The sequence below is a fragment of the Cygnus olor genome, chromosome 10 (genome assembly GCF_009769625.2).
Source record: "Cygnus olor isolate bCygOlo1 chromosome 10, bCygOlo1.pri.v2, whole genome shotgun sequence".
NCBI classification, from domain to species: domain Eukaryota; kingdom Metazoa; phylum Chordata; class Aves; order Anseriformes; family Anatidae; genus Cygnus; species Cygnus olor.
This window is the reverse complement of record NC_049178.1, coordinates 18,560,751-18,575,781: the sequence shown is the minus strand read 5'-3', so window position 1 is coordinate 18,575,781 and position 15,031 is coordinate 18,560,751. Positions and strand designations below refer to the sequence as shown.

General features: G+C 40.1%; 1 protein-coding gene and 1 long non-coding RNA gene across 3 annotated transcripts in view; one reads left to right on the top strand and one right to left on the bottom strand.

Annotated features, from left to right (window-relative positions):
* The window catches only part of PDZRN3 (PDZ domain containing ring finger 3), a 133,065-nt gene that overhangs the window by 93,098 nt on the left and 24,936 nt on the right, over nucleotides 1-15,031 (top strand). The window contains exon 1 of one of the 2 annotated variants that reach the window (XM_040568553.1): nucleotides 9,258-9,462. The exons of the other annotated variant lie outside the window; for it this stretch is intronic. Coding sequence (XP_040424487.1) covers nucleotides 9,394-9,462 — 69 coding nt within the window. The 5' untranslated portion in view covers nucleotides 9,258-9,393. Of the gene's footprint in view, nucleotides 1-9,257; nucleotides 9,463-15,031 lie in introns of those variants that run through there. 2 annotated transcript variants of the gene reach the window in all.
* On the bottom strand, nucleotides 9,307-13,197 carry LOC121075381. The gene is made up of 3 exons (XR_005822940.1): nucleotides 13,026-13,197; nucleotides 10,454-10,574; nucleotides 9,307-9,414 (listed from the first exon to the last, which is right to left on the bottom strand). It is a non-coding gene; the product is annotated as an uncharacterized LOC121075381 (long non-coding RNA).

The following is a 15,031-nucleotide window of genomic DNA, read 5'->3' as shown; positions in this document are numbered from 1 at the left end:
GTGGCCTGCCTTCATTTCCTTATGAATGTGGAGCTGTTGAAGCCTTGGCTAGCCTGGCTTTTTTTTTTTTTTTTAAATGTTTAACTATAACCACTGGGACTGGAATCATAGCTTCTAGTGGCCTAGTATGAATATTAATAAGACACTGGGCCATGGAGTTCCTTGCTGATTTTGACAGTTTAAAGGATCAGTTAGTTAATTAGAAGATGACATGGCACATCGCATCCCTTGGCTCCATTCTGCCTTCTGTCTCCTCTTTTCATTTTCTTTTTTGACATGTTAGATTACATCATTACTTGTAGTTTCACTTGTTAGCCACACCATGAAATGAGAATATTTTAAGCTTTAATTATTGTGATTTTTCTCTTCTGCTAAGAACATGAAACTCAAAGCATACAGAAACTTGAATTTCAAAGACTTAGGAATACATGTTTGGCAGTTTATAACCTGCTAAATACAGCTAATAAACAGAACAGGATTTTAAGTAGCACAGAAAATCATGCTGATCATCATATTGGCAACTAAGCTATTATTTTAAGTAGGTGCCCCCATTGTCTGTGCTTTATTTGTGGGTTATTTAATGCTCTCATAGGTGCATTTCTCAGAAATCTAAAGTCTCTTCCCCCCAGCCATGAATTGATTGTGCCTGTAGACATGTACATGCAATCCAGTACATTCATTGCACTGCACTGTCCTTAAAAAAAAATAAATATGAGTTTTCTATCATTATCATAGCCAGACAAAAATAATTTGAACAGAAAGTGTGGTACTATGCATCAGCCCTCTCATTCTGGGGGAACAGCAAAGGGTAACAAAGATGGACAGTGGATAATAAATTTCACTAAAATTTCACATATTTCTTGACTATACCTGATACCCCAAAATAGACGAACCACAACCCAAAACATAAAAACAGTAATCTGCAAACGATACAGAAACTTCAGCATTTTAGAGCCCAGCGTCCTACTGCAGTTAGCCATCGGGACAAAAATTCTGGATGTGTAATAATACTTTGGCCGAACAAAAACCACTTATTGTGCATATGACTCGACAATCTAATTAATTAATACTTGTCTTCTAAGTTACATTCTGTCTGTAAAATCCTTATCGAGGATGTTGGTTTGTTTCTGCAGTGTAAGTGAATCAAACACGCATGCATCTTACTTCCTTGGTAGACTTGCCAGTCTAAAGAAGAGTCTGCAGGAAAATCTGAATTCAGTTTCTGCGCTGTCGAAAGCCTGCAGCTATGGGACTTCATTGTGAATTACAAGATCAGTGGGTAAATGTGTGTTCCGATAGGAATGAGCATTTCTGGGTTATTATTGGTATTCATCATTGTGTCTGCCTGTGTACTTTCACATTTCTTTTATCAAATGTTCATATTTTTGTATTCATTTCAATACTGCTTAATCAATAGTGGTTCTCAGAATATGTTATTTGAGGGAAGAAATTGCAGAGGAGGTATATCTACATAATAATTCTACGTAGTTAGCCAATACAATAACCTGTGTAGGTAATTTATTTTTTTCATTAAAGTAAACATGTAACGTACCATTGATTCACAGTGCTGCACAAAAATACAGCGCTAATAACAAGTAGAAATAGCTTCCATCACCAGTTAAGGTAGAGCAAGATCAAGTTAATTAACTGTGGAAGGACCAAAGCGGTGAGCTCTGTGGTTTCCAGCAACGGGCTTTACCCCCTGGACTAGAATTCCTTGTTCAAAGTGAACCACGTTATATGTGAGAAGTGCCCTTCCTGTGGCAGAGAAGGGACTGTGGCCTTAGACTGTCTTTTATCAAATCAGTGTTATCACAATAGTGTTGATTTCATAATGAAACAAGAAATGAACCGGTGTAGCCGCAATTTCATAAGCTGGTAAGGCTGTAAGATATGGGGACCAGGATAAATGGAAACCAGACACCAGGCTACGCCGTTGGTGTGTTTTATACACTGGACAATAGATAACCGAGCGCACCAGAGCACTCTGTAGGACTTAACATCTTCGGTGTTCTGCCATATTCAGAAGGTAATTCCATGATTATGTCTTGGTTGGCAGTAGAAAAACACAGGTGAAGTTCCCAGCACTGGCACAGCCTGTCTCTGTGCCTGTAAACCAGTGGGAGTCACCGTGTGCCTCTGTTACTCTTCTACCCCGTACGTTTGGTCTGTTTGGACTGTACTTTGCTGAAGCAGAGACGACTGTTGCTTCACTGTGCCCGACCCTCAATCACTGCTGGGCTCTCTGTGTGTCCACAGTGGAATTAATTACACAGAGCAGCTCTGGAAATAACGCCTATCACCTTCAGTAGAAGTGCAGCTTTCCCAACTTCAAAGACAGAAATGAACACTTACATTTCCCTTGTTCCTAGAAGTCTTAAATCCCATTTCATTCAAGGTCTGCTCATCTTCTGGGTCTTTTTTGCTCAGGAGTTCTCTCTGAGAATTAGAAATCAGATTCTTAGTGTGCACCTGAACCTAGAAATGATTACAAAGGCAAACATATCAGCAACTTTTTTCATATTGACTGCCATTTACTGTTAATATTCCCACGTATCCTTTTCATCAGATGGTTAATATAAAACCTAATGAACCATAGATGGCATTCCTGTTTTGCTCTGTTTCAAATTAAGTGTGGAGCAGTAAAAACTGAGAAATTAAGATTAAAATATTTTCAAATAGAAATGGCTTAAAATTCATAATATGAATGAAGTAGCTAAAATACAAAACTAGGTGAAGACTATAACACTTAGCAGGTCTTGGCAGTTTCTGACCATATATTATTAAGTATTATTCTGCTGACCCTAAGGGGAGTTCATCTGGAGACGTTAAGGTCAAAGAGTGGAAGCATTTGGACACAGCCAAATGGATTTTACACCTTTGTATCTTTCTGACATTACTGTTTTGCTTCAGCAAACTGCCTAATATCAGATATATCCTATTTGCTGCCTTTCTAAATCACTTCAATTTTCTTTGTCCCTGGGCTACAGTTATATGATCGGGATCCAAAGCTCTCACAGGCTGTGATATACTATTTTCCTTGCTCATTTGTATTAGAATGAACTTTATTAGCTTTTGGGCACGTGTCTATCAGTTTCAAAGATTAAGTATTGTGTCAATAGTTTTTATGCTGCATTCGAGTACAGAGTCATTTTGCTTGCTCTGAGATTATTAAAAGAGTATTATCGCTTTTACAGAAAACATTTTTATTTTTAAATGAACCATCACTCACCACAGTCTGTGCTTACCAGCACTATCCCTCTAAAGTGATACTTCACTGCAAAAGCAAAATGGGGATGGGAGCTCTATAAGTAATTTTACATTGGACAGCACACGAACCTTATAAACACAAGTGTATAACATTTGACTCTACACTCATATTCTTTCATGATCTGCTTTCTTCCTTTAAATATTCTTAATTTTCTATTTAACGTTTTTCTAACTGCTAGCAATGAGCATGGTGCTTTTACCATGTAAAAACTGACAATTTGTGCATCCTTATATGTCATTCTTCTGAAGTAGAAAATATTTAGTTAAATCATCTGTAAAAAATTAGAGGGACAAACTTGGCTGTTCCAGTATCAAACCGTGTCAAGGATTGGAGCTAAAGAACAACTACTTAGAGTGTTATCTGCCTCCAGGTCCCTCACTCAGGCATTGCTAGCTCTGAGTATTTCAGATGGTGATTTTGGAACTGGTTTATTAAAAGGTGAAAGAGCACTTCTTTTTTAATTTGGTCAGTCTCTGTCCTCAGTAGTTAAAACCCTGTTTCTCCCACTCCCAACGCTGTGTGACTGTAAATCCAGCATGTACATCTCTGGTTTAGGGGGCGCCTTTTATCTTAATCGTTGACCAAGACCTCTTGGCACTGCAGTAACAGACACCCAGACAGGCAGCCCCCAGGAGGAGGAGTTTTGTAGTCCATAGGTCAGCTCTTAGCATCCTCATTCTCTCCATCACGAGGTCTCAGTGGCATATTAAACAGTTATTTACCCTGTTCTGACCTCATCATTTCTGCTTCATGAAAGACTGAATTAACACGGTAGCGTTCTCGTATGTGCTGGCCTTGCAGTGCCTACAGCGATGTTGCTCTAATTTTTTCTGTAACGTTACTGTTTTTCTCAAGTGGCATGAATTAAGAAGATATCAGACTCTTTAAAGAGCTTAGAGGACAGAACAGTTCTTTCAATGGTTTAACAATAAATATCATTTCATTTAAGTTACTTCTGAGAATTGGAACTCTTTCAGAGAAGCTAAGTGGAGCAAATAAGGATCTCAAGACATCAACATTAACTGATGGGAGTAAAGCCAACGTTTTACATTTGCTTTCACATCCTCTCTTGTGGTATGTTTTAGTTTAAATATTTTGGCTCCAGTCTTGAAGCTTCCAGTGCATGGGCAGATTGCTATGCCCATATGCAAAAAGTTGCAGAATTGAGATCTTTTTGCTATTACATTTTGAGTATGTATTCAATTTTTGTGCCTGCACAATGCCATAGAAAATCCTAGTCTGCTTGCAAGTATTCAACAAAGGACTTCTTAGAAAGGTGTTTTTAAAGTAGATCCACATTAATTAAATGTAGTATTAAGAATCAGACACTTCACAGCTATCAGTGGATTGTGGTATTTAAAATTTGCAAATAAACACAGGGAAACAGAACTTCAACACATTCTCAACAAAAAGGCACTCAAGCTTTAATAGAGGTAACCCAGTGGCTATAATTAAAAAGCACCCTAAAACACTTTGAAAAATTCCAGATACTTGCTTTAAAGTCCAGTTGTGTAGCACAAACAGTTTTCTTTCACACCACCCTATGTAATCAGAATCTGTACAGTTTCCTGACTTCTGTTTATATAACACGCGAATGCGAGAATTATTTATAAAGTCACAGCTGTTCTCTTTCCTAGCCTTTGCTTCTCTCAAGTCTTAAATATTTGTAAAAATAAGAAAAGTAATTAAAGTATTGATACATTTAGCAAACATTTCCACAATCACACTGCTTAAATAGGAATCATTTGTTGAAACAGAATTTGCTAAGTATATGTACAAAAACACGATGTTAAATAGTTACTACATGCTAACAAAGCCAACTTGCATTTAAAGAAACAAAATAAACAATGCCAAACCATTACTAATACTGCAGTCAACCGCTCAAACATTAGGAACTCCCAGAACTGAGTGCAACGGTTTGGTGTTTGCCCAGATCTGGGGAGTAGCTATGTGCCATCTGCTCCTCGCACAAAGGACGTGAGTTTATTCTTGCTGGTGGGAACTGCTGTCTAGGAGCCAGCACTTGGCAGCGTAAGTCCTTACCCTTGAAAAGCTGGCAGAGAGTGCTTTTTAGCCTTTGAGTTCCCTCATAATGTTCCCCTCCAGGGTGCCAGTCCCCCGTGAGCGCTTTATTTCCCTCTTTATTCTGATTCACCAACCCGTGCAGACAGAGCACCTCAAGTGTACAGGCTTTGTGCGTTCCCTTTACCTGCCAACACCTGACAGGCTTAATTAAAAAATAAATCAAACATTTAAGTAGCAAAATTTAAACTAGGTTTGTCGTTATGAGCTGAGGGATTGCAGGTTGCAGCTAAGACAAACACAAAAAGCAAAATGGGTCTGTATGCTGGGACAGGATTCCCTCCCAGCCGCCACCCGCACCGCGTTGAGGACACCCCGCCGCTCCTGCTGGGCCAGGCGCTCGGGATGCTTGCTGTCCCCAGTTCCTTGGAGACTGGCTCTTGGACACCAAGGCAAATGCCTGATAGTTGGAGCCAGGTATCGTGGTAAAAAGGGTTTTGCAGCGCTGGGCACGTGTAATCAGTCAGGGAGCAAGTAATCTAGATAAATGCTAATGAAAGCTCTTCCTGGCACCCTGCGCATTCAGAGGCTATTTACTATTGTTCCTAGTCAGCTGGCTTGCTAACTTCCCATTCAGTCTGGATTGCTTGGGTTCAGCTGGGACCACTGTAATATTTATATTATATGTGATATAAGACATCCCCTCTGCATCCCCATTTTGTTAAGCTCATTATCTGTGGCACACTGGCGAGACCACACATGACACATCGTTAACGCAGATGACAGATCCAGTGACAGGCTGCCTCATCCAGACAAACCGAAGGAGGCCAGTTTACCTCCACCACATACAGCACGTGTTTACTGGTTTTCTGTAACCCCCAGACGTGCCCAGTTATGTATGTTATAAAGCACCTGCACCCACCTTGTGCAGTTCATGTGGCTCTGTCAGGCTGCCTGGGTCCAGCCGTGAGGGACACCGAAAAGACCTTTTTTGGTTTTGGTGTCAGCTCCTGAACGTCACAAAGAGCAATTAGGAAAGGGAACTGCAGTGCCAGGGCCTCTTCGTACCTCCTGGCGTTTCCTGTAGAGTTGGTTCATCATCGAAGAAGTCTCATAAAAGTTAAACTGAAAAGTTGTAGCAACTTTTTTACCGAGAACATGCACAGTGCGGCAGCAGAAAAGCTGACCAAATTTAGCAGCTTTCAACAAGGACAACACAAACCATCCCTGTGCCAGACTTCAAGTTCTTGTTTCAAATTACATCGATACTAAAACCTTCTCAAAGGAAACGTATCCAGAATTTCTTAACATGGGCAGGCAATGTATTTCTTTCTGTACTCTTACTCTTGGAAATGACTAAAGCACTACGGCTGAAGCAAAAATCTGCCTTGGCCAATGCCCAGAATAGAAGTTTTCAGCCCAAATGTTAGAAGTTTGGCAAAGTACCATAAAAAACTAGGCTATACTAACATGAGGCAGTGCCACAATTTCTGTCTATGAGATGAACAGAGAAACATGAATTAGACTTCGATAATGAAAAACATCTTTGTTGAGCTAAATGCTGGCCTGACTGTCAGGCTGGCTTATTTACCAGAGCAACAGTGCAACAAAGCCAGCCACACCACTGAGCCACCCTGCTTGCTGCTCAGCAACGTGCTTGCTCTGTTAGCTGAAGAACCCAAAGCATCACTTACAGGGGAGAGCTCCACACGGTCATCAAAACAGTCTTCTGCTGGACTTGCTCTCTTGGCCTGATGTACAGATTATCTTTTGAATCAGATGAATCTTTCTGCAAACAGATTATTACTGGTCTCAGTGGCATTTACTAGATACAATGGAACATTATCTCTTATAGCCCATTACATCACCACAGAAAAATAATAAGAGTGCATTTCATTTGAAATTGCAATTGAGATATCATGCGTGTTTGTTTTATTTCTTAACATACCAGCTGCATGCTGTTTCTGAGAAAAACTCCTGACTGAACCCAGCCACCTGAACTACAGTTTAACATTTAAATAGCAACTAGTGTTTAAGAAGAAACAAAATTGCATGGAAAAAAAAAAAAAAACATAGGCAACATCTTTGAAAATTTGACCTTAAGTTACTTTGTCAAATTGCATAACCAAAAGTTATCTAATCAAAGCCATAAACTTCTTTGCAATTATGCTAGGGTCCTTATTTTCTTTATTCAATTATTGTTATTTTTTTCTGCTTTTAGGGAGCACTAATTCCCTTATGCAGGAGCCTTCCAGTTGTTTGAAATCCACAGCTGCTGGCTGTCAACCAACTTTGAGAAAGCCCTTAGTATGTAGTTGAATAGAAGTATATCTAACAGCAGGAGCCTGAATCCTTCTCCAGCACAGAGGGCCAGCAGCAGGATCTGGGCAGCCTCTGTCTTGCTCTAACCTTGGAAGTTATTGCATCAGGAACCTCGTGTGAGAAACATCCCAGTCATAGCACAGGGCTGGAGTCCTTAGCTGCTTTCCGATGTTTCCCTTCTTTGTTTCCCTGAGGTGGGAAGGCTGCTACCAAAACACGTTCTAGAGTGGAAGGATGTCTAGGATCGTTCCTGGCACAGTCTCTAGTTAGTGAAGTCTAGCACAGCCTAAACTGCATTTCAGTAGCTGATCATTTCAATGCAAATTGAGAGTGAGTGCAATTGTAGCAATAGCAAGATACCTATGGATCGTTGGGACATAAAGCTGCACGTGTCCTCACACAAAATCTCCGTTGTCATTTACAGAAATGTGCTAAGCCAACAGTTAGAAATCAGGTAGACAACCACAGTCTGAGATCCAGACCCTCTGCCATAAACACCCATGTCTGAATTTATACTCTTTGTCTCATTCTTGTGCTATTGTGGCTTCATCATTTCTTCATAGCAGAATAGATTGAAATAAGGATTATAAAAATGCATGTTTTCTGAATGTTTAAAAAAAAATGAAAGAGTATGGTCCATCCGACTCGTAACACAATGTAGTGTTTTCTACAGACTGGGAAATATCCATAAAGCTTACACTTGTGAGTACTTTTCTAGTTCGTTAGGCAGTTCACTGCTCTTTTATCCTTTTACATCTATAGCGCCGTTTTAATGAGGATCGAGGCACTCAAATACTGAACAGTCACACATACCACACTTATTGTCTATCTTTTTTATAATCTGGTAACATCTAGATATTTAATAAAACAAATAATATGCAGACCTGTTATTTACACTCTTCAAATAGAGAAAGTCAGCAGCATGAATGGCCATTTTTCAGTTGGTATAAATTTACTCTAAAGCTAATCTGTAACTATTAATCTAAGGCTCTCTTTTTTTCTTCTAAATCCACATACATCCACCAGTAACATCTCTATTGCTTTGTAGCAAAGTCCTCAGGCTGTGCATAGGCTTTAGGGATAGAGATGGCCTTTCTGTGTTGTGTTTGGTAAATTCCTAGTTCAGTCATCTCCTGCTATAAAACTGAGCCACTCAGATGCCACCAGAGTATGAGAGAAAAATAAATGCTACTGGGCATATTCAACTCTGCCACAGCCACTGCCGAGTTCTGTGCTATTAGATTCATTGCATTGTGACTTACATTTAAAACGTACTTCTAGTCTGCTTAAGTATGTTAAGAATTATCCTGAGGGACCATGGTAAAATGTAGTCATGTTTATTTGTAATTGCTACAAAATGGTTTACAAAATTGTTAGTGTCTTTTATTATGCCTGCTACTGAAGCACTTGCCTGTTAATTAGAGAAATTTCAGCTGTCATAGTTGGCAATTATAGCTTCTGTATCACTGTCTGTTATGAATAGTCAATGAGAGCTGATTAATATGCATGAGGAGCAGTATATAGCGTGCGCATTGGAGCACAGCACGGCAGCCGGAGTGGAGCAGCAGAGGGAGTGTTGTGTACTGCCAGGGAAGAGGGAAAGCTCTAAAGAAAAGAGCACAGTTGCTGCGCAGCACCCTGCGCGATAGCACTGTGAACTGTTCCAGGCCAGCCGACTCACCTGGGTGTTCCAAAGGATATCTGCATGCATGCTTGTTAACAGATTTCTGTGGCTGCACTGCTGAATAAGGAAGATTATTTCTGCCACTTGTTTAAACATGGGATGCAGTTTGTGCACTCTACAGAAGCAAGAAGAACAGTACAAATTACTGTATGAAGTTTGTCAGGTAAAGCATTAGATTTCATTTCTAAAAGCAAATGTTCTCTTTTAGGCTTGTGACCACTGTTGATGACAGGGAAAATGGAATAGCAAAAATTGCTTATACAAATGGAAATGAAAGTGTCTGTTGCCTTGTTTGATATGTGTGAGATAATTATTATGTTTTTACCTTCCCATTTACACTTGCAGAACATCAAATATGTAAATGCATGCTATTATATGTCAAACTTCACAAAACTTTGTGGCATGAAATAGGACACTGTGCTTTATTTCTCTGGCATGCATTAGTAAAATTTCTTGACAAGGGTCATGGCTTGGTCACACACTCTTTGAACAAGTTAGGAAAGACATGGGCAATGATTAATGCTCAAAAGGTTTTGTCTCTGTTTACAAGTCCACATAGACACTTCTTTCTGTGCGATGCCTTCATTCAGTGCTGAATCCAGTCTTTAAGGGACTGCTCCTGTCAGGGTAAGTTTTAATGTCCAGTTCTTGCACCTCTGTGTGTAGAAATATCAGCTAACAAACAGCTAGAATTGACAGCAGATTAAAACTAATACCCTGCAGATCTGATCTGGGTGGTCCTCTGGGGACCCAGGAGTTGGACTTGATGATCCTTGTGGGTCCCTTCCAACTCGGGATAATCTGTGATTCTGTGATTAAGCGTCTGATAAGTTTTCAAAAAATGTGGTAATACACCAACTTCTGTTACAAAAACCCCATTTCCTATGTTTCCGAGTTTCTTTCTGTCTCTGTAATTTCTGTCACATCTCAATATAATTTGGACCCAAAAAGCGTGACGGAACCAAGTAAGGTGATGGCCAGGTATTTAAGGGACATATACTTACTGATCTCCTGAAATAAACATAGGCAGGTAGTAAACCTCTGAAAATTGAAGCAAGTTGAACGCTCCAGACAAGCAGAAAACACCCAGCTCTCTCAAAGTGCACTTTACTACTGTGCCATTCCTAATGTGGGTTAGAGCGTGTGACAATTACCAAGTGACACGAGGACTGAGGCGGGTGACACGTCCCAGCGCTGTCATGTTTTCCGCTTGCCGGCAGAGGGTATTGCTCAGCATCGCAGCACGGCGAAACCTGGGGCTCTTCGCTGTGCTACCTGCGTTTGATCACAGATCCTGATGTCACTGACAACACAGTGAATAATATATGTGTTTTGTGTGTAATGCTAGTAGGGAAGTGATTAAATTTTAAACATGCAGTTTTGATCTAATTCTCACTCGCTCACCCGAAGGACACTGTTGCTTTGTGGAAGGGAAAAAAAAACTTGTGAGAACAAATCGGAAGACACGCTTACTGTCATTTCTATTTATACTGACTCACTTCCACTTGCTAAGCTGCTATGCATGCGATGATGGCAAGAATTTTAGAGAGAGATAATCAGATTTCTCGGACATGGCTCCGTACTGGGAACGGGCTTCAGATGCTGCTCACAATAGCAGACTTGGTGCCAGTTAGCGTTTGTGTGAGCCCTCCGTTCAGATCCTGCTGGGGCTGTTGGAATAGTCACTTATCCCCCAAGGTCACCAAGTTTTCATGCAGTCTGCGTTTGATGACTATCAGTGAATCACATACAGAAGTGCAACAACCAGAGCAGACAGAGACAGTAACAAATTATGAATATTTTAATTGTTTAGGAAGCTTGCACAAGTTCTGTTGCGAATGAAGGAAGCAGGGAACCTTTGGAAGTTACTAACATCTCCTAACAGATGCAGGGCACCATTCTTTAAATACATGCCCTTAAAATCCATCGCAGGAACAGTCCTAGTGATATCTGAGATGACTAAACTATCTGGTGCTGACTGCAGGTGCAGCTCCCTGGCAGGAGTTTGGATTTAGAAACCGACCTGCAAAGTCTTGCAGCCTCGTTTCTGCAGCAGAGGTGGCTCAGTGCACAGCAGCAGCGATTAACGTTAAGCATGAGAGAGAGAGACAGAGAGAGAGAGAGAGCCCTTGGGGAAACATGGTGGGAGTACCCTCAGCTCCCACAGAAGTGAAAGGTGCATGTAATCCTATAAAACCAGGATTTCTAACGTAGGAAAATCTGAATTATTTAAGACTATAATCCCTGATTATTCCAAAATATAAATTATTGTGCAAAATTACTTTAACAGAGTACTACTTTGATTTCTCTGTCTCACAAGATAGGTGGGAGGGAATGCTATAGCTTAGGGACTATGTCCAGATAATTAAATGTCACTGTAACTACAGAAAGCATCCTCATACAACTTAAGAACAATCAGTAAAAATTTAATGGTAAAGGAGATGAAGCATCATCTTCATTTAAAATAACAGGATATAAGAGATGAAAGTTTTAAAACATGTTAGCAGTGATAAATACCTCTTACAGTAGGTTTTATTCCATATCATCCATGTAACCCTAACATCATGGGATAAGCTGACATTGCCGTACCGGAGAAAACTAAAAGAAGCTTTTTTCCAAGTCTGATGTAGACAAAATCTACATAATTTGGTTTTAGGAAATACTGAGCATTGTTACAGATAAATCCTCTTAGCCTTATTTTTAAAAGGTTAATGACTGCAAGGTGTAGGAATTCAGAAAACACTTGCAAGAATTAATAATAGTACATAACTGCACTTTCTCTATTAGGCCAAGAGCTTTAGTGTGGCTGGGAAAATAATGCTTCAATAAATTACAATTCCAGAAGGTCTGGTACGTCTGGCTCTGTAAGTCCTCATAACAGAGAGTACAAAGAGGATCAAATATACCAGGGCTCAGGCTTTATCCCTTCCTCATCCATAGATAATTCAAAGAGATCCTCTTCATTAAGGGCTTTGGCACATTGCCTACAATTTCTTTTTGGGCTGCTGTGAGCTTAACGATGCAGAACAATGGTCTTCCCTCTTGTTGAACACATACCTTATTGGACCTTTAATCACATAATAAAAAGCAAATTAAGACACCTAGTCATTAAAGGCTATTGTAGCCGTGCATATCAATGCTTTGTATTGCGAACACAAAGGGGACTGGGGCAGCTTGGATTCCTGGTGCCGAACAGTGTCACTGCGCTAAGCCCGTGTATCAGCGACGTATCCTGAGGTTCACTTCCCAGTTGCATGCAGCATGTGAAGTGATTATGTGCCATTAGAGTTTGGTTTTCTAGTTAAACGGGAATTTTCTTCAGAACGTTTTTAAGTTTGTGAAAGTAGGAAGGGGGAAGAATTTTCTTAAGAGTGAAACCATAGAATTGGGAAGGTGTTTGAGACCAGTTTTCCGGTTGGCTTTTGTCAACGTCTTTAGCTCAGATACGAACAGTAGCAGAAATAAGGGCTGTTCCCTTTGTAGGAAAATTCCTTGGGGAACAGGAAGTAATCCCACTGAAGGAAACTTACAGAAGAGTGAGTTATCTGAGGCAGAGCTTTAGAGTTTGTAAAATAAAAAATAGTGATTAGGACCTCAGTTTTCTGAGTACCTATTTCACCCTAAGCACGCATTTACACACAGTTTGGGAGGTAAGCACACAGCGAAATCATTTCCTAAATAAACACTTAACATTTCCACGGTTAAGGACTTAGGATTTTAACTCACATGCCTCTAGTTGGACAGGCAGTGTTTAAAGGTGTTCCCTGGGATTCAAGATAATGGAGTTCATCCAGTTCTCAGGGTGGGAGGGTGTCATAAAAACAGCCCATCAAAACTGACACTTCCAGCTGAGAAATCATGGGTTAAGTGAGCACGGTGACCAAATCCTTCCTCCAGGCTGTCCCTCCAGAATAAGGATAGAAACACTGGCAGGAAACAAGCTCACATTGCCACTGCCCTTGCTTCAAATGATCTGAGGTCAGAAGACTTCTGCCTCCGTGATTGTTGAGCTGGCACCTTCCACAAATACTAAAGTTCATATATAAATAAACAGTTGATGCAATGACCTTTTAGTGTTTCAGTAACTTGAAAGCTCTGCTCACATGCTCTTGGCCTGGCACAAATCTGAGACAAGTAAACGACAGCATTGGTAATAACAATAGCGGGCAAACTGGGTTTGTCCTTTAAACATGACTAAGATATTATGTGGCCAAAGTAATATAAACACCAAGGTCAAATTGCTGTGCTAATGAGAAGATGGTAGTGATGAAGAAATAACCAACACTGTATTTCATCAGCAGCATCCAGCAGCAGCACTTGCAAGGAGACTTCTTTCAGCAGCACTAAGGCACGAGGCAGTTGCACTGAGCTATCACTGATGCAGCTCCCTTTGCCATTACAATTCCACTCACACACTTGGAATTGCAAAAATTAAACTAAAGCAATCAGTTGTTAAGAAAGACTGATTCAAGGACACAGTCTAACTAGACTTCAACCTCACTGAGCTATGATGATATCCCAAATCAGAGCCAAACTGGAACCTGCCAAAGCAACTACCCATCTCAAAGAAAATCCTAATAACAACTGTAAGTGGTTTTCAACGTCAAAACTGAACTGGTTGCGCCAACTATAGTAAACTGGTCTACTTTGAAATACACAGTATGGCTTCAAGTACTCTGTATGTACACTTTCTGTACTGCAGCTGAAATTAAGGATAGTGTTGAAGTTATATTCTGTCACTTTGCTACCATTAAACTTGATCTCAATAACAGTTGTGAACCTATCACACTTACTTCAAAGTAGGCATGTGTTTGCTTAAACAAGATGTTAATTCCAAGGGCTTTGTTCTAGACAGGGTTTTCTACTGCTGAATTAGTTCAGCTGTAGAAAAACTCTGCTTGACAGACTGGAGACTCATAATCTTCAGAAAACTGCCCTTTAATGATTGTGGCGCCTGTCTGTGGCTCAGAAGTCCCCCTTCTTAATTAGACATTTACCAGAAACTGGCAATTGAAATTTTCCTCTTCACTTGACGATGAATAATGCAATGCCTCTGTTAGGATTTCTCTGGAAGATACTCTTTATTGCATATTAGAGGAATATTTTGATCATTAAAGGAACATAAACAAGATGCGATAAGAAATAAACAAAATGCCTGTGATATAAACGGTGAATTTGACCTACTGTGCACGTGAAATATCTTACTGCTACATAATCTTCCTGAAATCTACAGTGCCTTTCTTCGTTACATTTAGCAGATAAAATGCTTAACCACAGCATAGCTCTATTTAGATTTTTTTATTATTATTAAGTGATAAATGATTGAAAAGATGGGTTTTGTAATGCTTTACACTTATACATCTGTTTAATGCTATGAAGCAGGTGGCAAGAAACCACAAGGGAGAAGGCACCAGGGACAATCATTCTGTGCCTTACTGTCACATGTCAGGCATGGGCTGGGAAAGAGGAAACATATGGAGTAATGAAAAAGTGCAGATTCAATAAATGTGTTTTGTTGTGTTCATTAATAATGAAACGAAAGGTCATGCTTCATTTTCACTAGGACAGTACAACTCTACATTTTTACAGAAATGGGACTGTTCCTCTCAGAGACTGGACGGGTACATGGAGGCAGAGCCAGCTAGTCCTCCCGAAGCAGGTAGCCACGTAGGCATTCGACGGGAAGGTGGCAGAATAAATACTGTAAAATGTGCTTATACTTCCCTGTATAT